Source organism: Spermophilus citellus (assembly GCF_964194105.1).
Source record: "Spermophilus citellus genome assembly, chromosome: 3".
Lineage (NCBI taxonomy): Eukaryota > Metazoa > Chordata > Mammalia > Rodentia > Sciuridae > Spermophilus > Spermophilus citellus.
The window spans coordinates 110,976,151-111,000,079 of record NC_138184.1 but is presented as its reverse complement, the minus strand read 5'-3'; the positions used below and the strand labels follow the sequence as shown (position 1 = coordinate 111,000,079).

Below are 23,929 nucleotides of genomic sequence, written 5' to 3'. Positions count from 1 at the left end.
CAAGAGAAAACTTTCCAAGGGTCAAAGAAAGTCAAGAATCAGGAAGGAGACAGGCTGCAGGCAGTGAGGAATAGGAATCAGGCTGCTCATAAGAGCCAAGACTGAGCTGCTGGAATTGCCTAGAAAAGGGAGAGAGGAAGGGAGTGGAGGGGAACTGCCCCTGACTAGGAAGTTTCCTGCTGCTGTGGGACAAGGGTCACCTTTAGGAAGTCACTTTGGCCAGGCTTTGGCAACTGACTGGCTGTTGTTCAGCCCAGAGTCACAGATCCCTCAAGCTTCCACACAAATTGATTAAGCCCAGCTTGAGGCAGGCAGCTCCATCATAACAGATCACTGTTACATGTGCCCTATTCCAAGGGAGCTTTGGAGTATTTTCAGTCCACTGAGGTTCCCCAAGAGGCTCTGCTTTTAGACAGACCCAGGGTAGGGAGCTAAGGCTGGAAAACCAAGAGTGAAACCTAGGATAAAGAAGATGGTGTTCAGGACTTTTCCATCTAGCCTCTTACTCCACTCAGCACAAAGATAAGGAAATGGTCATCCACTCTGCCTGCCTCAGGGAGGACGGTAGGGATGTGTTAGGAACAAGTACAAGAAAGTGTTCCCAAAAAGCATAAGGATTACCAGTCTTTTAGGCAACACCTTGAGATAGAGGGGCTCTGATGACAGCTGAGCAAGGCCACACCCTTGCCTGCTGAATTCTGGGAGGGCAGGGCCACTGCTTAAGCAAATCCAAGTCAGGGACCCATGGGGAAAGACTGTATTCTAGCAATTTAGCCCTGTCTGTCTAGATTTCTGTCCTGGACACAACTGAGGGTGCTGAGGGAAGCCACCCTCCTCTCTTGGCAGGAGTCATCTAGGAGGAGTGTTGGATCTGAGCACACTTCCCAAAACAGGTATAGTATTTTCCTTGCTGTGACTTCTTGACCAAAGGAGATCACAGCCTCCATAGCCAGGCAGAAAGAGCTCCTGGGGCTTGTCCAGGGTAACCACAGCCAAAGAGGAAAGATGGGTACTCTGTAGTGGTCCTGGTCTGAAGCAGAGCAGTGGGTTATGGCCTCCAGGTATGGTGGCTTAAAGCAGGCCTGCGGAATCTTCTGCTGGGCATGAGCAGCCCTGGGGCTCTAAGCACAGTGCCAAGGAAGCAAAGAGCAAAAGGAAGACTGCTGAATGGTCCTGCTGAGAAAACTCCCTAAGGGTTCCCTCAGGACTCCCTGTTTGCAAAGGAGGCCAGGGAGAGAAAGCCAGAGCCATGATTCCTGCAGGCAGTGAGGAAGAGGAGTCATGCTGCTCACAAGAGCAGTCTGTTACCACATCAGACAGCTGGAGAACAAGCTATAGCTCAGGGAAAGGCCTGAGGAAGGATGAGGAAGGAAAACATCATAAAGTCAGGCAGGAAACAGTTGAGGAAATATAAATATCTTAATAGCTAGGCAAAAAGGTGCATGTCTGTAATCCCAACTATTTAGGGGCCTGAGGCAGAAGGATCACAAGTTTAAGGGCCGGGGTTGACAATTTAGTAAGACCCTGTCTCAAAAATAAGGTTGGGAATGGAGCCCAGAGGTAGAACATGCATGAGGTCTCGGGTTCAATCTCCAATATTGAAAAAAAAATATTTTTTTAGAGAAACTGAAAGATGTTCTTATAAGTCAAAAATGAGTGCCCTATGTAGATTAGCAGTAAAGAACCCAGGTCCACACAAGCCTCTCAAACCATAGTTCAGGGCTTTATAGTCTTATGAAGCACCACCTTATAGGACCCTCGCAACAAAATTCTCTCTCTCACTTGACCAGGGAAACTGAGGCTCAAAGAGTGAAGGGACTTACCCAAAGTTATACAACTAGGCATGGGCATGAAAAGTGGAAAGGCATGAGACTGGGCCAAAGCATATCCCTGACTTAGTCCTGAGCTTTCCACTAGTCCACTGAGCCAGTGATACTAGGTCACTGTGTCAGCAGACAACACAGGGATCACTGTGGACTGGCAACTTATAAGCCATAAGTGTCTCAGCAGGTCTCCTTTAGGCCAGGGAATAACTAGGTCCTGCTGAGGACATTGACACACACAGACTTCAAAGTGGAATGCATGTGTATTCCCACAGAGTGAGAGAGAGTGCCTAAGGATAGCCTGACTAGAAAAAGACTCCTAGTAGTTTTCATTTTTATAAGATTTTGTAAATTGTGAGTACTTTCTTTTTGCTTTGTCCAGGAGACAAAAGGGAAATCAGCAAGTTGACGTAAAGTGTGAAGAAGCCTTTCCTGTAGTGGTTAAGATGGCAGGCGCTAAAGTTATACTTCCTGGTTCAAATCTTGATTCTGTAGGTCATCCATCAGTGCAGATCCTGCCACTATTACCATCCTGATGGGGTAGTGAAAGGATTTTTAGGGTCAAGTGCTCAGCATTTTGCCAACAATCCCTACAAGTTAGCTGTTATTAGGATTATAAATTCTGATTTGCTAAGCATGTTAGGCCTTTTCATTGCACTTAGAGCAAAGCTGCCCATAAGTGCTATTGGCTACAAGCAACTTTGAAGTTTAACTCCAGGACAAAGTTCTTTGATTCTGAAATCATCTACCAGGGCCCAACCTTCCCTCTGTTCACCAGCCAGCTTATGTTCCCTGTTTGGCTGATGGAAGAAGGCAGCCTGGTAGTTGGAGAGCCCCTGCTTTGCTAAGCTGATGATATTCCTCCCTCTTCCTCCTTTTCCTCCTCAGACTACCAATTCCCAGCCCAAGGCCCGAGGTCAGGCCCCTCACCTTTTTGTGCTTCTTGGCCATCCATTTGTCCCAGTTGTTGAGCATGTCCAGCCACTTAGACTCCCTCTGCCTCAGCACCTCCAGGGGGACTTCCTCCAGCCTGTGGAGCAGAGGGCAGCACCCATCAGATGTGCCAAGAGAAGTAAAGGCCCTGGCTTCAGCCCCAGACACCAGCCTGGCCAGACCTGAATCCTCCCTGACCTTCATCCCTGAACTTCCCTTCAGGACCGTGAACTCATGAATGCTCTATTGCACAGGAGAGGGAATGGGGCCCCGCTCCGTGAAAGGCAGAGGCCAGAGAGAAACCAGGTTCAAATACCTACTCCCTAAATGTATCAAAGGGCCAGGGGTCACCATGCCTCTCTGAGGCAGAGGCTAAATATGTACATCTGTACATCAAAGCCAAGCATTCCTGTCTTGGGCCTGCCTCAGTAAATATAAATAAGGCTCTTCAGAAGGCCTGTGTGCTAGGAGCAGAGTTGGACACAAAAACTAGTCAAACAAGTACAGAAATATGCTTACCTCTTCACCTGAACCAGTTACTCAGAGTTTCCCCAATTACACCCTTGCCTTTTCCCACCTCTTATCCTTTACTCATACTTCTAATCCCTTGGCAGGAATGCTCTCCAAGTTGTCTCTCCTATTAAAATCTTCATATTATACTTCAAAGCCCTTTCAAACAACATCATTTATATTTGTACAACACGTATCAACTGAGCACCTATCACAACTGTGTCAGCACTGACCTAGGGCCAGGGCCTTGGGTGGGCTAAGAAGATGTGTGCCCATGACTAGAACAAACTCTTGACCTCTGAGGAGACACTCTAGTGAGCACTGAGATCCACCCAGGCAGGTAGAACAGCACCAAAGCAGATGAAGGTAAGCTGGGTGGAAATCCCTGGCTTAGCCAGAGGTACATCAACTGAGTTGGCTTCCTCCAAGGAGTGAGTCCTAGGAACTCAAAAGAGTTCACAGAAGCCAGGCAAGGTGGCACACACATATAATCCCAGAAGCTCTGGAGGCTGAGATAGGAGAATCATGAGTTCAAAGCCAGTCTCAGCAAAAGTGAGGCACTAAGTAACTCAGTGAGATCCTGTCTCTAAATAAAATACAATAGGGCTGGGATGTGGCTCAGTAATTGAGTGCCCCTGAATTGAGTAATTCGATCCCCAGTACTCACACCCCCCAAAAAAAAGAGTTTACACAACTATGAGGGACAAAGAAAAGAAGGAAACTAATATCTGTAGTCTATGTATTCTACATATATTTCCTATCTAGCCTTGAGACTAATAGTTGGAAAGCAAACAAAGAAGAACACAAAATATATGTATGCATCTCTTACTCACACATACACACTATTTTCTTATTTTTTTTAAGTAGTGGATTACAGATATTTTACATTTCTTTGTTGCCTTTTAAAACATTTTTCAATTAAGAAAGTACTTGACTATATTAAGAAAATGAAATATTAATGAAATAAGAAACAGAGGCTCAAAGAGGTAAGATACCCAGGAAGGTAACTTACTCAAAGCCAAACAGCAAACCAGTGGGAAAAGTGGGACTCATTTCTAAGACAGATCCTAGCCCAGAGCTGGCTGGCACTCAGTTTTGCCTGACTATTCAGAAATGGGCACAGGGTAGGAGGCACTCAAAGGAGATCAGCTCTCAGGAACAGGATGTGGTGGGGCTAGGGCCTGGCCCAGGCTTAGTCTCTGCTTCTCTCTACCGGAAGGAAATGTGCTGCTGTGACTTTTACTGGTTGGAAGAGCAGAGGGAGGGGCCCTGGCAGAGCCGAGGCCTCTGGGACACAAAAGGGCAAGTCCTCCTCTTCAGAGCACTTCATCTGGGGAACTGCTGGAGCCTGAGAGCAGTGTTGGAGCTTAACAACTGAGGAGGGACTATAGCCTAGGATAAACAGGGACCCTGGATACAGTGACACAGCTTGAACTGCTGCCCTGCTCACTACCTAGAGATAGAAATAGGTCACAAGGACATTCTTCCTTTCCTTTCCTTTCTTGATAAGAGTAAAGTAGGGTTCAAATCTTTTGGTCAGGTACTTTACAAAAGGACATGCCATCTTCAGCAACCCCCAAACCCCAGAGAGCAGAAACCAAAGGCCTACATACCCCAGGCCACGGTGACTTCCACCACCCATAATGCACTTGCTTATGTAATAAGTCAGGAGATAAGCCAGCAAGTTAACTGAAGAAGCACTCACAGAGTCAACAGGAAGTTCTGGCCGTTATGGATATAGATAACATCAGATCCAGTCTCCCTGTTGCACAGATGAGGAAACTGAGGCTCAGAGAGGGCAAGACTTTTATCCGAGAGTATCAGTTTCAAAGAATTCCCACATGATTAAATATGTACCCATTTGATACCTTATTCCTGGAGTCTGACTTTGGTGGCAAAAATCTTATTGCAAGGCCTCCAAGATACCCATTCTCTCAACTATAGATACACAGAGGAACATACTAAGAGTTCTTTTAACTGATGTCAGATAACAGCTCTGACAGTTTCAAAGCCTCAATTTCAAACCTCAAACCGGAATTTCAAAAGGGTACAAAACAAATGACCATATTTCCTGGATTCTAAGATACCTCTGATTTTAAGATACATGATTTAGCTGATCATTTGGTAAGACCTTCTCAGGGATAAACAATAAAAACTTCCACTGCTTTAAATATACATGTCAGCTGGGCAAAGTGACACACACCTGTAATCCCAGAGATTTGAGAGGCTAAGGCAGAGAATGATAAGTTTGAGGTCAGCCTCAACAACTTAGCAAGACCCTGGAAAGTGGTAAAGTGCCTGAGTTCAATCCCCAGTACCAAAACAAATAAACATATCAATCAAAAGATATTTTAATTTTTTCTTTTTTTGGCAAGGAGGCGGGGTACTAAGGATTGAACACAGTGGCACTTAACTACTGAACCACATTTTCAGCTCTTTTTATTTTTCTAAATTTTGAGACAAGGTCTCCCTAAGTTGCTTAGGGCCTCAGTAAGTTGCTAAGGCTGGCTTTTAACTTGCAATCCTCCTGCCTCAGCCTCCTGAGCTGCTGGAATTACAGGCGTGCACAACCATGCCCAGCCATGCCTGGTGATGTTTTAATTTTTAAAACCTTAAATTTGAGGAAATATGGTCATTTAAATGGCCTCTACAACAGAGGAGTTTAATCTACCTAGGAATGGAGAGAAGGAAGACACTTGAGGTCTGGGTGTATTCAGCACTCAGCACACTCTCTTTTTGTGTCCGTGTGTGGTACTAAGAATGTAATCCAGAGGCACTTTACCATTGGCTATATCTCTAGCTCTTTTTATTTTGTTTTTGAGACAGAGTTTAAAAGTTGCCAGATTGGCCCTAAACTTGTGATCCTTCTGTTTCAGCCTTCTTAGTTGCTGGGATTATAAGCATGTGCCACCACCCCTGGCCATTCAGCACACTCTCTAATGGCAGGCAGATGTCTCTTTCTGTACAGGATATGCTCCTGAGTAGTTGCAGACTATCCATTAAAAAAACAATCAAACAGGGCTGGGGATGTGGCTCAAGCAGTAGCGCGCTTGCCTGGAAGGCATGCGGCCCAGGTTCGATCCTCAGCACCACATACAAACAAAGATGTTGTGCCCGCTGATAACTAAAAAATAAATATTAAAATTCTCTCTCTCTCTCTCTACCTCTCTGTACCTCTCTCTCTCTTTGAAAAAATAAAATAAAAAAACAAACAAACAAAAAAAAAAACCTGAAGGTTCACATATCCTTTTATCAAAAAAGTCAGGATTCCAGAAAGCACCTGGTACAATTGCTGTCTGATACAGGAATACTTTTTACACAATCCAGTCTCCTCCTTACTCTGAGCCTCATTTTCCCTATATGCTTAGACAGGCTGCATTATAAATTGACTTTCAAAGAATGCCCAGAAAGGGGCTGTGAGAAGAACCTAGAGTCAATTGGGTGGGATTGGGGGTGGGGGTGGGGGTGGGTCCCTGCAAAAAGCTTAATGGTGTAAAGGCCCTGAGGTGGCATCCTCTTGACGGCAGACAGAGGGCATGAGCCAATTTCTGGTGAGAGAACAGTTGACTTCATATTAAGAAACCAAGTGGTTAAGATGTACATAAAAATAAAACAAAAAATGGAAACAAAAAAGAAAGAAACCAAGTGGTCCATGGGGTATGCCTCAGATCAGGACCTCACTCACCCTCCAGCAAACCCCTCTTGGTGGCCTGAGGAAGTTTCTGCAACCAAAGAGCCTACTGAAACAGTCTCTTGGGCCCAGCCTCTACTGGAATTCTGGCAGGGATAGGGCCTTATTATCTCCAGAGGAAGCCACCCAATTGTTGAACAATTTCTACACTAAAACTTTCTCCCCCGTGTTATGACAAAATTGTCCTGGTATTTTCTACCTACAATCTCAACATCCCCTCCTGAGGCCACACAATGCTTATCCCTTGTCACCTACTCATTCCTTTCTTCTCCGTCCCTCTCCAAGTTACAGTACTTCTTCAGGGACCAATGTACCGTTAAAAAACCCAATTACAACAAACATCAGCAATAGTAGTTACCATTCATACACCATTTACTACTTACTAATTTCTTTCTCAATGCTTTATGTACATTTATCACATGTACATTTCATATTAACCCTTAGCTTAATATTCTCCCCATTTCACAGTAGAATCCAAGACTTAGTAAGGTCAAAGTGCCTTGCTGAAGACCATGTAGCTGTAAGGGGAAGAGCTGGAACCAAACCCAGGCCTCTCTGACTCCACAGTCTATGCTTTTGACCCTTGTTATGCTCTTCCACTCCTACAAGCCAAACCCCCAGCCCCTACACAGCCAGCACACCTGCCAGCCCAGATGTCATTAACTGCCCTCCAATCTGGAGACCTTTATCCTGGCTTAGAACACCATTTCTCGTACTTTTTAAACTGAAATACATTTCATACTGAGTGTATACACACATATATAACTTAAGTATGTTTCATGAAACAAGTTGCCTTTACATGTACCAATGCACACTGATATTTTCAGTTCAATTTTATAATATTATATTCTGCTTTTACTTCTTTTTTCTTCTTTTATTAAATGCTGGTCACAATTCTGTAAAACTGACTTTAGCACCAGTTCATGAATAAATTAAAACATGAAGTCTGAAATGAACAGTTCATTATAATTTGCCCATTGCTCAGCATTGCCTCTCCCCAACTGGGTCTTGAACTTCTTCAATAACTCCCACCACACCCCTCACAGGTGTTCAACAGATGCCTAAGTGGTTTTCTCCATGACATCACTACTTCCACCTGTACTGCATTCAGGTCCACAAACCATTTCTGCATACAGCAATTTTATTTATCCCCTAATGCCATGTAAAGAGAAGTCCTCACAGACCATTTCTGTTTGGCCAATGAGAGACTTGACTCAGTCAGAGAGGTTGTATGACTTGGGCAAAGTCACAAAGCTAATAAATGAAAGAACAAGATCTTCTCCTCTGCCATAGTGACTTGTGTGTTGCCTCTAATTCCCCTGGGAAGGCTATGAGGCAATTAGGCCCTCTCCAGATGCTGCTGTGTGACTGAATCTGGCTCCCTACTCCTTGAGACAGTTTAACCCCCTCCTTCAGTTCTGACTGCCCCAGTGAGTGGTCTGTCCATGTCTAGCAATGCTCAGTGAGGCCAATATGCCAGATGGCATTTTACAAGCCCAACCTCAGAGATGGTAAGCCTGGGCGATCTGCCATTTGTCAGCAGCCCTGTCTCCTGAGTAGAAAAGGCTCAGTCAGAGAAGACAAAGGTGGCAGCTGACTACAGATCCCATCAGGCTCCCAGACTGAGCTAGGCTTAGCCATGCTGTGCCATACAACAGCCCAAGGTGGCAGTAACACTTCACAGACCTCATTCTCTGCAGGCTTCCAAGTCCCTAGCCTTCTCCCAAAACCCAGAGGCTGAAGGCTTCCAAAACCTCAGAAGCACAAGACTCATTCCCAAAACTGGGGCTTTTTCTTCGTTTGTACTTCTAGACATCATTTCTCAACCTCCTGGCTTGGCAGACTCAGTAGAAGTGGTACCCATGCCCAGGACCCCTCTACCCTAGGATGAAAGGTAAACCCAAGGAACTAATCTAAACCCCTTCACCAAACCTCACTCCTGGCCAGGCATGGTAGCACAGAACTATAATCCCAGCAACTCAGGAGACTGAGGCAGGAGGACGGGAGGATCGCAAGTTTGAGGTCAGCCTCAGCATCTTAGTGAGATGTAGTGAGACTCTATCTCAAAATTTAAAAAAAAAAAAAAAAAAAAAAGAGCTGGGGATGTGTATCTGTGGTAAAACATCCCTGGGTTCAATCCTCAGTATTAAAAAAAAAAAAAAAAAAAAAAAAAAAAAAAAAAAGCAAGAAGAAAAAGAAACTTCACTTTACTCCCTGAGTCTGCCCAAAAGAAGAGAAACACAGTCCAAGCAGAAACCCTGAGGTCACAGACCACAGTTGATCTTATCATCTCATTTATCAAGAAGACAAAGTGGGACATGAGGGAGAATAAACAGAGCAGGGACTTTGAAGTCAACCTACAGAGGTACCTATTCCAGTTCTTCCATCTACTAACAGGAGACTACAGACAAACACTTGACCTCCTAAGCCTCATCTTTAATGGGACCATAATGCACACCACATATTCATAAAACTTCAGTGAGAAATAAATGTATTGTTGGTCCAGCCTACTGGGTGGTCAGTAAGTGGCAGCTATTAGGCAACTGATGCAGTTTAGCTAGAACTTTCACATCCCTTTTCTAATCTGACTGGTCCCCATACACAGGTCTTGGAGGTAGACAGGGCAGGGTTATCCCCATTTTACCTAGGAAGCAATTGAGGCTCCAAAAGATTGTGTAATTTACATACAAACTATAATTCCTGTCTTCTCGGGGAAAGGGAGGAGGCAGGGGATTAGCAAGGATGATGGAATGTGATAGACATCATTATCCAAAGTACATGTATGAAGACACAAATTGAGTGTCAACATACTTTATATAAAAACAGAGATATGAAAAAAGTGGTATATATGTGTAATAAGAATTGTAATGCAAAAAATAAATAAAACAATTCCCGTCTTGTCATCTCAGCTCTGCCACTGTATAGCTATGTGAAATGGGGAAGGGTTTCTCCATTCTTTGAGCTTTCAGTTCCTCATTTATAACACATGGGCCATGCCATCTCCTTGGAGAGCAGTGGTAAAGATGGCATGAGGCAATAAGAACTGACACAATTTGAGCACTCACCATGTACTAACTCTGCCAAGCACCACATGGACACATAACTCCCTGAGGAAGTAGCTTTTTTTTTTTAATCTCCAGTCAATAGACTAACATTAAGCATGGTTGAGTAATCTGCCCATGGTTACATAGCCTGGAAGTGGAGGTTGCTACCTGAGCACTAACCTATCCAATAGATACTAAGTGACCTGCACACAACAGAGCTTCCCTCTTCTTCTCCACCCTCGGAACTGAGAAGGGCAGGAGTAAAGGATATAACAGGAGACTTTCATGTTTGAGTCTCCAGGATGAAGAAGAGACCACCGGAGGAAGTCCCACCAAAGTGCGGGAGTGGATGTGCAGAGACAACCAATCACAGACCCAGAGGCAATGAAGGTAAAGGAGTGTCTTCTTCCATACCCAGAATTGGATATAGAAGCAAGGATAAACAAAAAGACTGATCTACACACTGGACAACAGCCTCTAGAGTTCATTTCCCCAAGAGATGGATGGTAACAACTGAAATTAAAATAGCTTTTATCCCAATTCCAAAAGATGTGATGATAGAAAACCTGATTGCAGGAGAGGGTAGGCTGTTGGTGTGCAAATGGCTGACAATCAGGCCTGGGAGATCACCCAGTAAGTCTATACAATCCCTAGAAAGCTGCGGGGGACAGGGCACCTGTGGCCCAGAGGGTAAATGACTTGCCTAAGACCACATTGTAAGTAGTGTGGAAAGTATGATGGTCTGTAGCTGTCTGACCACCTGCCTTGGATCTGGCTGGCCATCAACAGGTCCTTGTTTGGGTGAGAGTCTGACCTGCTTTTCTTTCCTTGCTCCTAGTGCAGAGGAGTGCTGGGCCTGCCTCTCTTTCCCATGAGGCATTCCCTGGCTCTGTTCCTTCCGGTTCTGGGTCAGTGCACAGTGGTAAACAGGTTTTCTCCACCCTTCACTGGCCTTGGTGCCCTGGGCAGAGTGCCCTCAGCACTCTGCTCAGCTCCACCCTGCTCTGTGTGAGATACAAAAAAAAATGGTCTCCTTAGTCATCAGTTTTGTTGGCCCCAAAATGCAAGGCATCCCTCCTCGTCTGCCTTGCTCAGATAGGGAAGGGAACAGACCACAGCAGAAACCCTACAGCAGACCTCATTGACACACACAGAAAGCTATGGAGACTGTTCTCCACAGAAAATATCCCTTCCCCAAACCTCAACTTCTGCCAGCAGAGTGGTGTATTAAATTCCCTGCCAGTGTTGGGTGCATGCCTGTAATCAAGAAGCTGAGGCAGGAGGATTTCAAGTTTGAAGCCAGTCTGGGAAATTTAGCAAGACCCTGTCTCAAAAATAAAAATTGAAGGGCCAGGGATATCAGTGATAAAGTACCCTTGAAATCAATCACCAGTACTGCAAAAATAAATAAGTAAGTAAATACATACATACATACATAAAATTCCTTGCCAGTGACTGGGTCCTTGGATCACAATCTCATTGCAGGCACCCGGGGGCTACCCTGACTCACACATGACCCCTTCACCCACCCTTCCAAACTGCTAGATCTTATTGACAGATCTTATCAAATTATTCTTGTCTCAACTGCTTGCACAAAGCCCAACCTCTGCCTATACTCCTTCATGGCTGCCTACTGTCCTCCTTCACCAAGAAAAGCTTCAGGCCCAGGCTCTCTGCCCTCCTGCACATCACTCCTTTCACCTCTACTTGCAAGTCTACACAGCCCTCCCCTTGAGCCATCCTTCTTCAGCCTCCCTGACCCCAGCCTCTTAATTTGGTTCCTCTCATCCTAGTAGACCCCATTCAGATCTGCCTCTCATCTCTACAATGCCTCTCCTAATTGCTCTGGAGACAGCACAATCATTACATTCCATACACATCTCTCTAGAGCTGTGCTCTAAGCCTTGAATCTCTAAAAGATAAATAAAATGCAGTCTCTGCCCTTGAGGAGGTCAATCTGGCAAAGGAGATAAATGAATTGGTAAATAACTAGCCTGCACAGAAGTGCTAGCCTAGAAGCAAATGAAAGGCCAGGCACCATGGCATATGCCTGTAATCCCAGTGGCTCAGGAGGCTGAGGCAGGAGGATCACAAGTTCAAAGCCAACTTCAGCAACTTAGAGGGGTCCTAAGGACTTAGTGAGGCCCTGTCTAAAATTTTAAAAAGGGCTGGGGATGTAGCTCAGTAATTAAGTACCCCTGAGATCAATCCCTGGTACCATTAAAAAAAAAAAAAAAAAAAAAAAAAAACAGAAGCAAGTGAAAAGGATGAAGAGCCTGCAAGAAGTCCCTAGGATGAGGGTGGAAATGTTTAGGAAATGCTTCAAAAGGGAGTTGACTTTTAAATTGGGGTTTGAAGGGTGACAAGAAGTGACCAGGCCAAGAAAGGGAAAAGGACATACCAGGCAGTAGGCCCAGCACGTGCAAGTGCAAGTTAATAGGAAAGGGAATGGCTTGTTTGGGGAATGTGGACAGTCCAGTAGAGCAGGCACAGCTTCCCTACCCAACTGTCCAGTCTGCTAAGGAAGCATTCTGTAAGGAGGTGCCTTCCTAGAAAGCAGGGAATTCTGGAGGGCAGAGGCTTTGTCAGTCTCATTTTCTGCAGTGTGTCTCAGGTCAAGAACAGTGCTATCTGCTAGAACAGATAACTAGCTGGTGCTCAATAAATGTGTGTTGACAATTTGTTAACTTTGTGAGCTCAGGCCCTATTCATTTTAGGGTTCTCAGCAATGAACTCTACCTGGAAACCAATAGTATCAAGCACAGTAAGAGCCTGATGAACAGCACTCCCTCTCTGGCCTGATACCAGGTCTGGATCTTCCTCTAAAGCCAGCACAGAGCTGCACACATCTGCTTGATGATGGCCTTTTACAACATTACAATTCTAATAGTCAATTAACTTAACTGAAGGTCTGTTACAACACCAGACACTTGCTATGCACCAGACACTACTTAGCACTTAACTTACATGATTTCATTCAATCCTGGCACCAAGCCCATGAGATAGGTCCTCTAATTATCAAATCCCTTTTATAGATGAGAAAACTCAGGTAAGCCAGTAACTATCCAAGGTCCACAGCAAGCAGGGGATGGCACTGGGAAGTGAATCCAGGTCTTCCTCTTCTCCTGCTGTGTCACCCAACTATAGTATTGGATGCTGTCTGCTCAGCTCAGTGCACACAAGCCTTGTTCCAAGAGCTTGGAGCTCAATGGACTCACAGCCACAAGCTGGGTGATGCTTGGCAAGTCATATTGCCTCTTGGTTTATGCTTCTGTAAAATGGGGATTATGATGACAACTACATATCAGAGAATTAAATGAAGTGAGGTAGTTGAAAGTCTGATCCACCATACAGGTTCCTCTGTGAAATGGCATTGCCAGGACAATGCTGGAAAGCCAGAGGGAACCACTCAGAGGCAGGACAGAAGTGCAGCAGGAAGGTCTACAAGGCATGCAGGAGGATGGCAGTGGTAATTATGAAGCAAGCTTGGACTCTTTCCCAGGTGACTGCCCCAACCCAGGAGGGCAAAGGCTCCAGGCAGTCCTTTGGTCATATGCTGGGTTGAAGCTCTCAGGAGGCCCACCTCTGTCTCACTTCTGCTTTCTCATCACAAGTCAAGGAGAGGGAAGAGCAGGCCCTCAGAGTCAGGGTTGGCTGAGGGCCCTGCTTCAAATGTCTCAATGAGGAACTGATGGGGGAATTCCCAGCCTGCCCTGGCAAGCCCAAGTCTTCACTACAAACTGAGAGGGACTGGCTCCTGCCTCAACCCCAAGAATGGGTGGTCAGAGCATGTGGGGGAAGCCAGATCTTCACTCCCATGCTGCCTTGCTTCCTCACAATTACACCAAAGGTCTGAAGTGAAATCTCAAGAGGGTAATACACACTTGAAGTATGAAAGCCACCATGTACCACAGACACAGAGCACTTACACTATGGCAGACTATGTGCTGGGTGTTTTTCCAACACCATCTCCTTTAATCCTCTTAATGCCCCCCACCCTCCACCAATGCCATCAATGGCCCATTTACAGACTCAGTCACATGTAGGGGCTGGGGATGTGGCTCAAGCGGTAGCGCGCTCGCCTGGCATGCGTGCGGCCCGGGTTCGATCCTCAGCACCACATACCAACAAAGATGTTGTGTCCGCCGAGAACTAAAAAATAAATATTAAAAATTCTCTCTCTCTCTCTCCTCTCTCACTCTCTCTTTAAAAAAAAAAAAAAAAAAAAAAAAAAAAAAGAACAGTCACATGCCTAGGAAGGGTCATAGCCAGAACTTGAAGCTGAATTTGCTGGTGTCTTGAACCTAGGCTCTCCCAAGCCAGTTTAGGTTGTTCTTTCTTATAAAAGTGAAGACAGAAAGGGTAGGGAAAGAAGTAGCATCCTCCTAAAGTGGCCAGCCAGGAAGGATTGCTTTGAACACAGAGCGTCCAGGGCCCAGAGTACACTGAGGAAGAGCAAGAGTTCCCTACACTTACACTCCCACACTGGGCCCCTTATGACCCAGCTGTTCGCACCTCACCTTAGAGCACATGTGAGGAGCTGTGTGGGCAGACCTGGATCAGGAGTTGTGCCATCTCTCATAACAACTCAGACAGAAACAACCCAAGAAGCCTGTTAAGAGAAGTATCAAGGGCTGGGGCTGTAGCTCAGTGGCAGAGCACTTGCTAGCATGTGTGAGATACTTGGTTCGAGCCTTAGCACCACATAAAAATAAACAAATAAAATAAAGATATGCTATCCATCTACAGCTATAAAAAAATGTTTAAAAAAAAAAGAAGTATATAAGCTTGGAACTGGTCTGAGGTCTTAAGGCTCAAGGAAGGGGAAGAAAGGCTATACAGCCACAGCTCTGGTGAGATGGAAAACTGGAAGATTCCAAGTCCATTTCATTACTTTCAGCCTTGGTTTCCTTACCTGTTAACAAGGTAAAACAAAACAAAAAAACCTTAGTCTACCAATTTCCCATTGCTCCATAAGGGTTACTACAAAGTAATAGGAGAATGAAAGTGCATTATGGATTAAAGAGCCAGGCAAATCAAAGTATCCTTCAATCTGGTTTTACTTCCCAAAATGTGAGGGCCACTGGTCCTGCAAAAAAAAGAGGGGTCTACTCACAGGGTAACACAATATTCTGGAAGCACTGGCTTCTATATGATGTGCCACAATGACCCCTTGCAGTAGAAAAACTACCACATAAAGAACCTTTCAAAGCACTTTTCATATACTCTGAGGTCAGTCTCAGAATGTTCTTCAACATCATGCCAGTAGAATGGCCTTATTTTATATGAGAAGGAAACTGAGGTTTAGAAAGATTAAGCAAGCTTCTCAAGGTCACACACCTAGTTAGGGGGTCAGCGAGGCCAAGGACTTGGGTCTCCTGATCCCTGTACGGCAATCTTTGTTCACACTATGTTCCTAACCCAGTTATTGTGTTTGATCCTCACAGTCCTCTGTACACAGCCACACCTGTAATTACTGATTTAATGTCTGAATTCCCTGCTAGGCTGTAAGTCCTGTGAGGGCAGGACCAATGTCTACCCTGAGCCTGGCACAGGACTGTACACAAAGTGAGGGCTAAGGGGTTGGATGAGAAGATGAGCATATGTCACAAACCACAAGAGTCAGTGGGAAAGCTGGGATTGGAACCCTATGCCTGATTCACAGAATTTCCCCACACATCAGCCTGAATCGACATTTCTAACTAGTATCTCTCATCTCCAAGATATAAACTTGGAACTGGTCTGAGGTCTTAAGGCTCAAGGAAGGGGAAGAAAGGCTATACGGCCATCAGCTCTGGTGGTACCCCTAAATGATAAAGAGTTTGCCTTCTCAAAGGTGTGGAACTTGTTTCCACTATCTCAATCAAGGCACCAGCTCCATGAACAGATAAAGATACTAGATTTGGCCTGGAACTGTGGCTCAGCGGTGGCGCCCTTGCCTTGCATGTGTGAGGCACTGGGTTCAATTCTCAGCACCATGTATAAATAAATAAAATAAAGATCTATCAACAACTAAGGGAAAAATATTTTTTTTTAAAAAAAGATACTAGGTGAGTTCAAGCCAGGCCTCAGCTATCATCTGCCTCCCATTGACCAGTTTATGCTATGTCCAAAGGCCCAAACCTACCCTTCCCAACTGCCACACATCCTAAGGTTGTTTTCCCTGTCCTTGGGCCTCATTCCTCTCTCCTTGGAGAGGAGCCTGGCACTCCTTGGAGCTTTCCTTGCCATCCAATATGTTTATCAGGCAGAGACCACAAAGGTCAGTACTCACCTAACTCCCTCTCCAACCAGGTCAGCCAACCTGCTCTCCTGCTTGAAGGGAGACAAAGAGTCCCTTGATTTGCCCTGGACATACCAGCCAGATCAGGTACCTTGGGGAGTCCAGTGCTATGCCAAAATGAAGTCAGCAGCAGCCCACTGACTACTGCAGAGTAAGGTGCAGCCCGCCTTGCCTCCCTGTAGCTAGAAGATGCTAGGATGGGCTCTGTGGAAGGGCTTCCCACCTCTCCAGTCCATGCAGCCAGTTAAACACCAAGCCTTAATGATTTGCCAGCCCTTCCTCCTCATGGCTCCAGACCTCTTCCAGGTCTCACTAGAACTCTTGGCCTATCATGGATTCTCCCAACAGGTCTTACTACTTGTGATGCAGATTTTTGCCATCTTCCACACCAGACCTAGGCTAACCTTTCTGAAACAAGAGGCCTTAGTCTGACATCCAAGACTAGCCTTGTCAACCCATCTTCCTTTCCTAGCCCTTACTTCTGTTCTCCTGCCTATTCTTATCACCTCTGCTCTTGGTGTATCTACAATTCTCAAACTGCTGACTTGAGGGAAATGCTGCACATGTGTTCCCTCTCACCCAATGGACTGCCCTGGCTTGTCCCTTCTGAGTCTTGGATCAAATGCCACTTCTTTCTAGGCTCCTGTGGGTGGAACAGGCTGCTTCCTCTTATATATTCCCAGAACAACCACACACTTCAATTACAGCCTCTATCACTCAATATTGTAAAGATTTGTTTGTGATTCTGTTTTCCAACCAATCTGTGAACTCCTTGAGGGCAACAAGATAGAGACATCTTGTTCAGTTCTGTATTCCTTGTTCTAGTCACAGGGTCTGGCAAAGTAGGTACTCAAAAAATGTTTGGTAAGTAAGCTCACTGCTGAAATGGCTAAGCCAGCAAAAGTAAACTTTGGCTTGCTTTCTCAGGCTGTTGTGTCTGTTACCTACTTTCCTACCTAAAGAGGAGCAAAGAGCTAGGCTGTGACAGCCTCTGAGAAGCTAGACAGGGCATAGAATGGAATAGGCTGGGGTCAAGGTAAGAAAGATGGGGAAGGGGAAGATCAGACAGAAAGCCAAAGTGGGCAGCTACCCCCAAATCCTGGATAGGGGGCTTCTAAAGCAGGCTGAGTATCAGAAGTATTCGTTTGCCAGTGGGACATCCAGGACAGTTTTCTCCCTGCCAGGGAAGATCCCTTGAACCAGAATAGTAGCAGATTTTCCAAGAGCAAATTAATCGGCTAAAGGAGACCATCTCTCCATCAGGTGTGCTGCCAGGAGCATAAAGAAAATGATCAACTAGGACATGACTGCAGATGAATAGTGGAGGGTCCTGGTCTGGTACACAATGCATCCTGTGCTTGGAGACTCAATAGGCCAGTAAGAGTGGGCAGTGCCATATAGCTAGAGAAGTACTGGACTGAGAGTCAAACACCTGGGATCCCTCTTTGGTCTGTCTCCACTGTGAACTAATGCAAGGGTTCTCGCAGCTTCAGATTCCTCACAGGTACAAGAATACAATTCCTGCCTTGCCTACAAACACTACAAATACCTCTTCCAAAAGGTACAGATTGGATATCAAAATCAGATTGCCATTTTGTAGCACTCTGGAGTCAATACCAATACCATGTAGACTCTGGTTTATGGAAGGGCTAAGCCACACTTCCAGGGATTCCCCAAGGATCCTTCTCTCCAGGCCTTTCTCCTGCTTGAAGAGCCATGAACTTTCACTGTACTAAAACCTGTCTTGCCCTCCACACTGGGATGGGGAGGTAGCCAGGTTTCTGCTAACTCCTGCCCTGGGTGTGGGGCCTCAGAAAATGGAAAGACAGACCACTAATTAATTACTCCAGGGTTTAGGAGGGGGAAAAACATTCACTGATCACCTACTCTGTGCCAGGCTTTTGTCATTAGTGCATTTAAACTTCACAACAATCCTGCAAAGCCAGTGTTATTGTAACTACTTTGCAGGTGAGAAACTGAGGCTCAGAAGTGAAGCAACACATCCATGGTCACACAGACAGACAGACAGACTCAAGAGCTCATGTGAGGAGGGAACATCTTCTTTCTCCCTGCTCAGTGTAAATAGACTGGATGCTTGGAACAAAACCAGGTCTCCCTGTCCCCTGAAGGTCCTGTTTCAGGACAGATGCTGGGAGGACCAAACATCAAGCAGGTCCCACCACTTTATCTCTTTCCCACAGCTTAAGGTTTCCTAGCAGGCGGACACACAGGCACCTTCCCAGGGCAGCAGCTGGTGCCTGCCCCCACCTTTACCAAGTCAGGTCTTGTCTGAGGTCCTAGAACACCCACAGGGCCACCAAACCGGATTTTCTTTTGAGGCTGAGAGAAGGGAAGGAGGAGAGAAAATGGGAGGGCCTGTGGTCTAGAGTCACAGACCAGGGCCCCACATGTATAACTGCCTCCTTCCAGATGAGTCACCCAGGGACCACTTATTGCCAGCTCCATGCTCTCCCAGGACCTGTAATAGCTCAAGAAAAGTGGATTCTCTGAGCTTAAAAACGAGAGAAGGTAGTGGGAGGGCAAGAAGTCAAGTTCTGGCTTGCCAAGAGGGCCCTGGCCTCACCTCAACCAAAACTGGCACAATCTATAAGGGATGCCAATTAAGCCAGTTCTGATTTCCAAAGTCATAGAGCTGCCACAGTTGGCTGTAAGCAGAGGACCCAGGGGACAGAGGAATTGAAGAATGCAACACTGCTGTTCCAGATGTTTCTCCCTGAGCCCAGTTTAGATCCCTTGCTCCCTTAACAGGAAGCCAACGCCCACGGGATGTCAGAGAGCATAGCTCCTCACCTCATCTGGCCTGCAGACTGAGCATGGTCTGGGTGGGAAGCTCTAGCCTCAGGAGGCCAGTCTTAACAACCACATGAGAAAAAGAGAGAAAGTAAGGGATCCACCTTTCATCATCTCCTTCAGGCCAAAAGACCTGGCATTCAACTTGTATACTTCTTTCCCTTCCTGATCACCTCCTCTAGGCTGCAGAAGGGACACTTAACAGGTTTGTTCTTCCTACCCACCAAGTGATAGGAAGGGTAACAGCACTCCTCCCACCCTTCCCTGCTGAGAACACTTCTTTCCCCTTACCTGGGCCCACCCAGCCTTCAATGCCCAGCTCAGCCTCCAGTCAAACCACAAGAACTAATGTTGCCAGCATCTCTGTCTGTGCCTATGCCACCCACAGGGTCACTGGCGGGCTGGCTGCCTTCTTGCCTCTGACTACTGCCCAAGAGCAGGCAGGAATCCCTCTGTCTCACTAAACCTTCCCTGCACAACAGGCTCATATGACAGATAAGAGTAGAGGCTAATCACTTCTCTTAGACTTCAGTTTACCTATCTATATGATAATGGCCATCTCTAGGGTCACTTTAGCTTTCTGACTTGGAATGTCTATAAGTAAATAAATATTGTGCATTTATTCTACTGCAGGCCTGAGGGAGAAAAAGGTGAATAAGCCTGATCCTAGTCCAAACCTATCATGCTAATGTACTAGTAATGACAACACACCCTTCCTGTTAGCCTTATACAGTGCTGATATAGTAAAAAGTGCTGAACTAAGCTAGGGAAGGAGAGGGCAGGCAGGTTTGTGCTAGGTATCTTCAGTTCTACTCATCTGATCTGGTGAAGGTTGTGGAATGTATCCTGTCCTGGGAGTCTGAAACCCTAGGTTTAAGTCCCAGTTCTGTCACTAATACACTTGTGATTTTTCTAATTCTTCTTCAGTACTGGAAGTTGGACTCGGTGTATTCAACCACTGAGCTACATTACCAGCCCTTTTAATTTTTGAGACAGGCCTCAAAGCTTGCTGAGACTGGATTCAAGCTATGATCCTCTTGCCTCAGCCTCCTACTTGCTGAAATTACAGATGTACACCACTGTGCCTGGCATATGCTTGTGATCTTAAACAAGTTATTCTCCTCTCTGGGCTTCAATTTTCTCTTCTAAGTAAAGTTTAGGTAAAGGTTAAACTGATTGATTTCTTAAGATTCTTTTCAGCGGCTGGGGCTGGGGCTGGGGCTCAGCGGTAGAGCACTTGCCTGACATGTGTGAGGCACTGGGTTCAATTCTCAGCACCACATATAAAAAAATAAAATAAAGGTCTATCAACGACTAAAAAATATTTTTTTTAAAAAAAAGATTCTTTCCAGCTCAGTCTATGATTTTATGATCTACTCAGGTCTGGTACCTAACAGCTACTTGAGCAAGAAGACTGATCTATTTTCTTCCCCGTTCCCCCAGGCCCTGGCAATTACCAAAACTTGACTTTTCTTGAGACACCCTTTGGTCCAGGGTGGCTGAAATGGACCTTTACTCTGAAGCCAGAGTCTCCACCATCTCCACCATAGCCATCAGTGCTAATGTTTCCCTTCTCTGAGACTGCACATGAACTCCTAGCCCTCAACCACAAGACTGGGTTCAAGGCAGTCACCCTGAAACTTCCCATAACTTCCCCTCTTTGGCCTTGGGCAGGGAATTACTCTTGGCTTTTTTGAAACCACAATTCAAACTAAACAAGGAACACCCAAGCTTTCTGATACACAGATTTTATTGACCCAAAAGCTCAAGCAAGCAAAGCAGAGAGAAAGGAGCAGACCTGGGATCCCACATCAGCCTCAGTCTTACAGAACCAGAGATGCAGAGGGTGTTTGCAGAGCCACATCCCGGGTTTGTGGTTAGTGGGGTGGGGAATACAGATGTCTGGCTGCCTGGTTGGGGACTACAGCCAAAGGGAGGTACTCCCACTGGGCCTCTCTCTGCCCACAAATACCAGAGGTACGCCCTCATTTTTCTCCTCATTTCTCAGACCCTTAGAAGGAAAAGAAAGGAAATTAACATTTTCTGGGCCACCACTTGTGCCAGGCACTGTGCTAGGGAATTTTGTATATCCAATTCTCATTTAATTCCCTCAGTAATGTTGGAAGCAGATGTTATGATTGCCCTTTACAATGAGTAAACATGCTCAGATCTTGCCTGAGGTCTCATAGCCAACATATAAGATTCCTAAGTCCAGTCTTTTCCCACTACATTACACTACTCTGCATTCTGAGATCTGGTTAACAGCCTGGTAAGCATGTAGTAGGAATTCTCATGTTCTATAACTCACCAACAAGTATTAGGTCTTCCTTTCAAGACATCACAATGAAACTGCATACTCCTTTCCTAGTTCTCAAGATCCCACCCTTCCCTGTACCCTGGTCCCTGGTGACTGCACCCCAATTCAAAGCCACACCTAAGTTCCCTTTAGGTTCTCACAGCAAATCCCTGGGAAACTGGGACAAAATATCAAGTCAGGGTGAGAGATGGAAATGAGGGGCACTCTCTTGAGTCCTGGACTGAACCAGCTGCTGTGAACAACTGGGGAGAAGCTGAAGGAGACAGATCCAGAGGGGAAGGAGGAAACTCCCCTTATGGGAGGGGCCTAGATTTCTCCTAGAGAGAAGGAGGCCTGGTGAATAAGAGGCTTTGGGGCTGGAGAAAATCCCGGAAGTGACTTTTTCAGGGCTGCTTGTGTGGGATTGGGTTCTTAGATAGTCAAAGCACTAACAGAAGTCATAAGAGGAAGGGAGCATTGGGCAGTCCTAACTGGTCAGAGAAAGGAAGAAGACCTTCTAGAATAGGGTCGTTCCTGGAGTAGGGTCTCCACTGGTGACCAAAGGGCTCTCTGTTGAATGGAAGGCACATTAGGAAGGAGGCTTGTCAGTTCTGTACATGGCACTAGTCTTGTGTGACACAACAGGTGGGATGAGAGTGGGGTCTGGAGTCTATCTTCTCTACAGACCACCAGCATACACATACACTCTCTGGGAAGACTGGTTCTTTGGGGCTGCCCAGCCTACCCAGGTTGAAGGGAAGATGGTGCTACACTGCTTCAGCTTTTTCTGCCTGCCAGCTGGATGCTTGAGTGTTCTAGGGTGGGGCACCTTGATGTGCTATAATATGAGCAGGTACCTTGCTTTCTCCCTGCCTACCCTCAGGGAGGGTGTGTACATTCCCACAGCATCCATGGATTCTGCCTGCTAGCTCCTGTAGTTAAGTGTCTGCCCAATAAGGTAAGGTTCTGCTACCCTATAGGTACTGGAAAATGGAGGAGTGTCTGCCCACCTGTTGCCAGTGACAATGGGAAAGCTGCCTTTGATGGGGTAGGGGAACACCCCCTGAGCCTTCCATGAGGGGAAAGAACCAACTGTCTCAGGATGGGATTGTCTGTGAAGGAGCTGACCAGTGTCAGTCCATCCAGAAGTCTGTGTCTGTCTTAAAGTACGGATCAGTCTGTCTTGGGATGGGACAAGAGCAAGGCAATGGGTCCTTTTCGACCTGTGAGACAGGGGCTCTGTGGTTCTGTGAGGGAGGGAAGAAATGGAGAACATCTGTGTTTTGGGGGGTCCCAAATCTGTGAGCCTGCCCAGAGTTGGCAAAGTCAATCAGCTTTAAGGTCATAGTGGCAGAAGTGGATTTAAAGCAGGTGCTGGTTGTTGTTCCTTATTTGGGAGGGCACTGTGGGTCCTTCCTGTGGGACGGATCAGTTTGTCTAGGGGATAAGAATAGGGAAAGGGGAGGATAGGTGGGCTTGTTTGCTCCTAGGTCGGAAGTAGAACTGCCAAGGGGGTGGGCCTGGGGGGAAAGGGACGAAGTGGGGTGGGGCAAGGAAAAAAGGGGTCGGTTGTCTAGGGTAGGTAGGGTCCGGAACAAGTGGATCAGTCGTGAGGGCAGCTCTGCCCGCGTCCAGGCCCATCCCCGCGTGAGTCCTGCGCCTAGTCCCAACCCCTGGCTCAGACCCCCGGAGCTACTCACGCGCCCTCGGCGCCCTGTGAGCCCACGATGAAGCCGAACTTGTCGATGCGGCGCTCGGCGAAGCCGTTGGCCTCCGAGTCAGAGCCGAGAGAGCTGAGCTCATCAGCTGTTGCGGAGTCGGGGCCCTGGGCCAGGTTCTCCCGAGTCCCGGACAGGCTCCCACCGGCCGCGGGCGCGCGCGGCCCATTCTCTCCGCTGCTCTTCGCCATCCCGGCCGCGCCCGCCGCCTGAGCCCCAGCGGCCACCTCAGCCACCTCAGCCGCCTGGCCTCTGCCGACGCCGCCGACGCCCCGCCCACGCCCCGCGTCCATTGGCCACCGCAAGGCCCGGGGCGGGGCTACAAGCCCTCCGGGGAGCTCCCCCCAGGCCTGATGGGCGCCGCGGACCCCGGGCCCCGCCCACCTCCCCCAGGCTGGCGCCAACAGGCCCAACGTGAGGGGGCGGAGCAGCCGTCACCCGGAGTTCTCCCCCGCCAGGCTGCCAATCATGAGAACTCACCTGGAGGAGTTCCTCTGGCTTTTCCGGTTGACGCGGGCTGGGCCTGTCCCCTCCAGACCTTGCAGGCTGAAGGCCTAGGTATTTCCCCAGGGATTCCGCATCTGCATCTTGGGGCCTGCTCCTTGAGAGACTTTAGGAGCATGGGTGGGGATTGTTTTTACTTAGTGAACTCTTGTCTCAAAATTTAAAAAAATAAAAAGGAGGAATGTAGATCGGTGGCAGTCAATCCCCAGTGGGGTGTGGGGGGAGTGAGGGGAGGCCACATTTATTTAGCTACGCATTCATTTTTTTTTTTTGGTGGGTGGGACTGGTGTTTGATCCCAGAGATGCTTTACTACTG

At 46.8% G+C, this 23,929-nt stretch overlaps 1 protein-coding gene across 1 annotated transcript in view; it reads right to left on the bottom strand.

Annotated features, from left to right (window-relative positions):
* Positions 1–23,570, bottom strand: part of TBC1D10A (TBC1 domain family member 10A) — a 33,072-nt gene extending 9,502 nt beyond the window's left edge. Inside the window, exons 1-2 of the mRNA XM_081286138.1 lie at positions 23,092–23,570; positions 2,754–2,853 (exon numbers count right to left, since the gene is read on the bottom strand). Coding sequence (XP_081142264.1) covers positions 2,754–2,853; positions 23,092–23,402 — 411 coding nt within the window. The 5' untranslated portion in view covers positions 23,403–23,570. The remainder of the gene's footprint in view (positions 1–2,753; positions 2,854–23,091) is intronic.
* Positions 23,571–23,929: the final 359 nt, after the last annotated feature.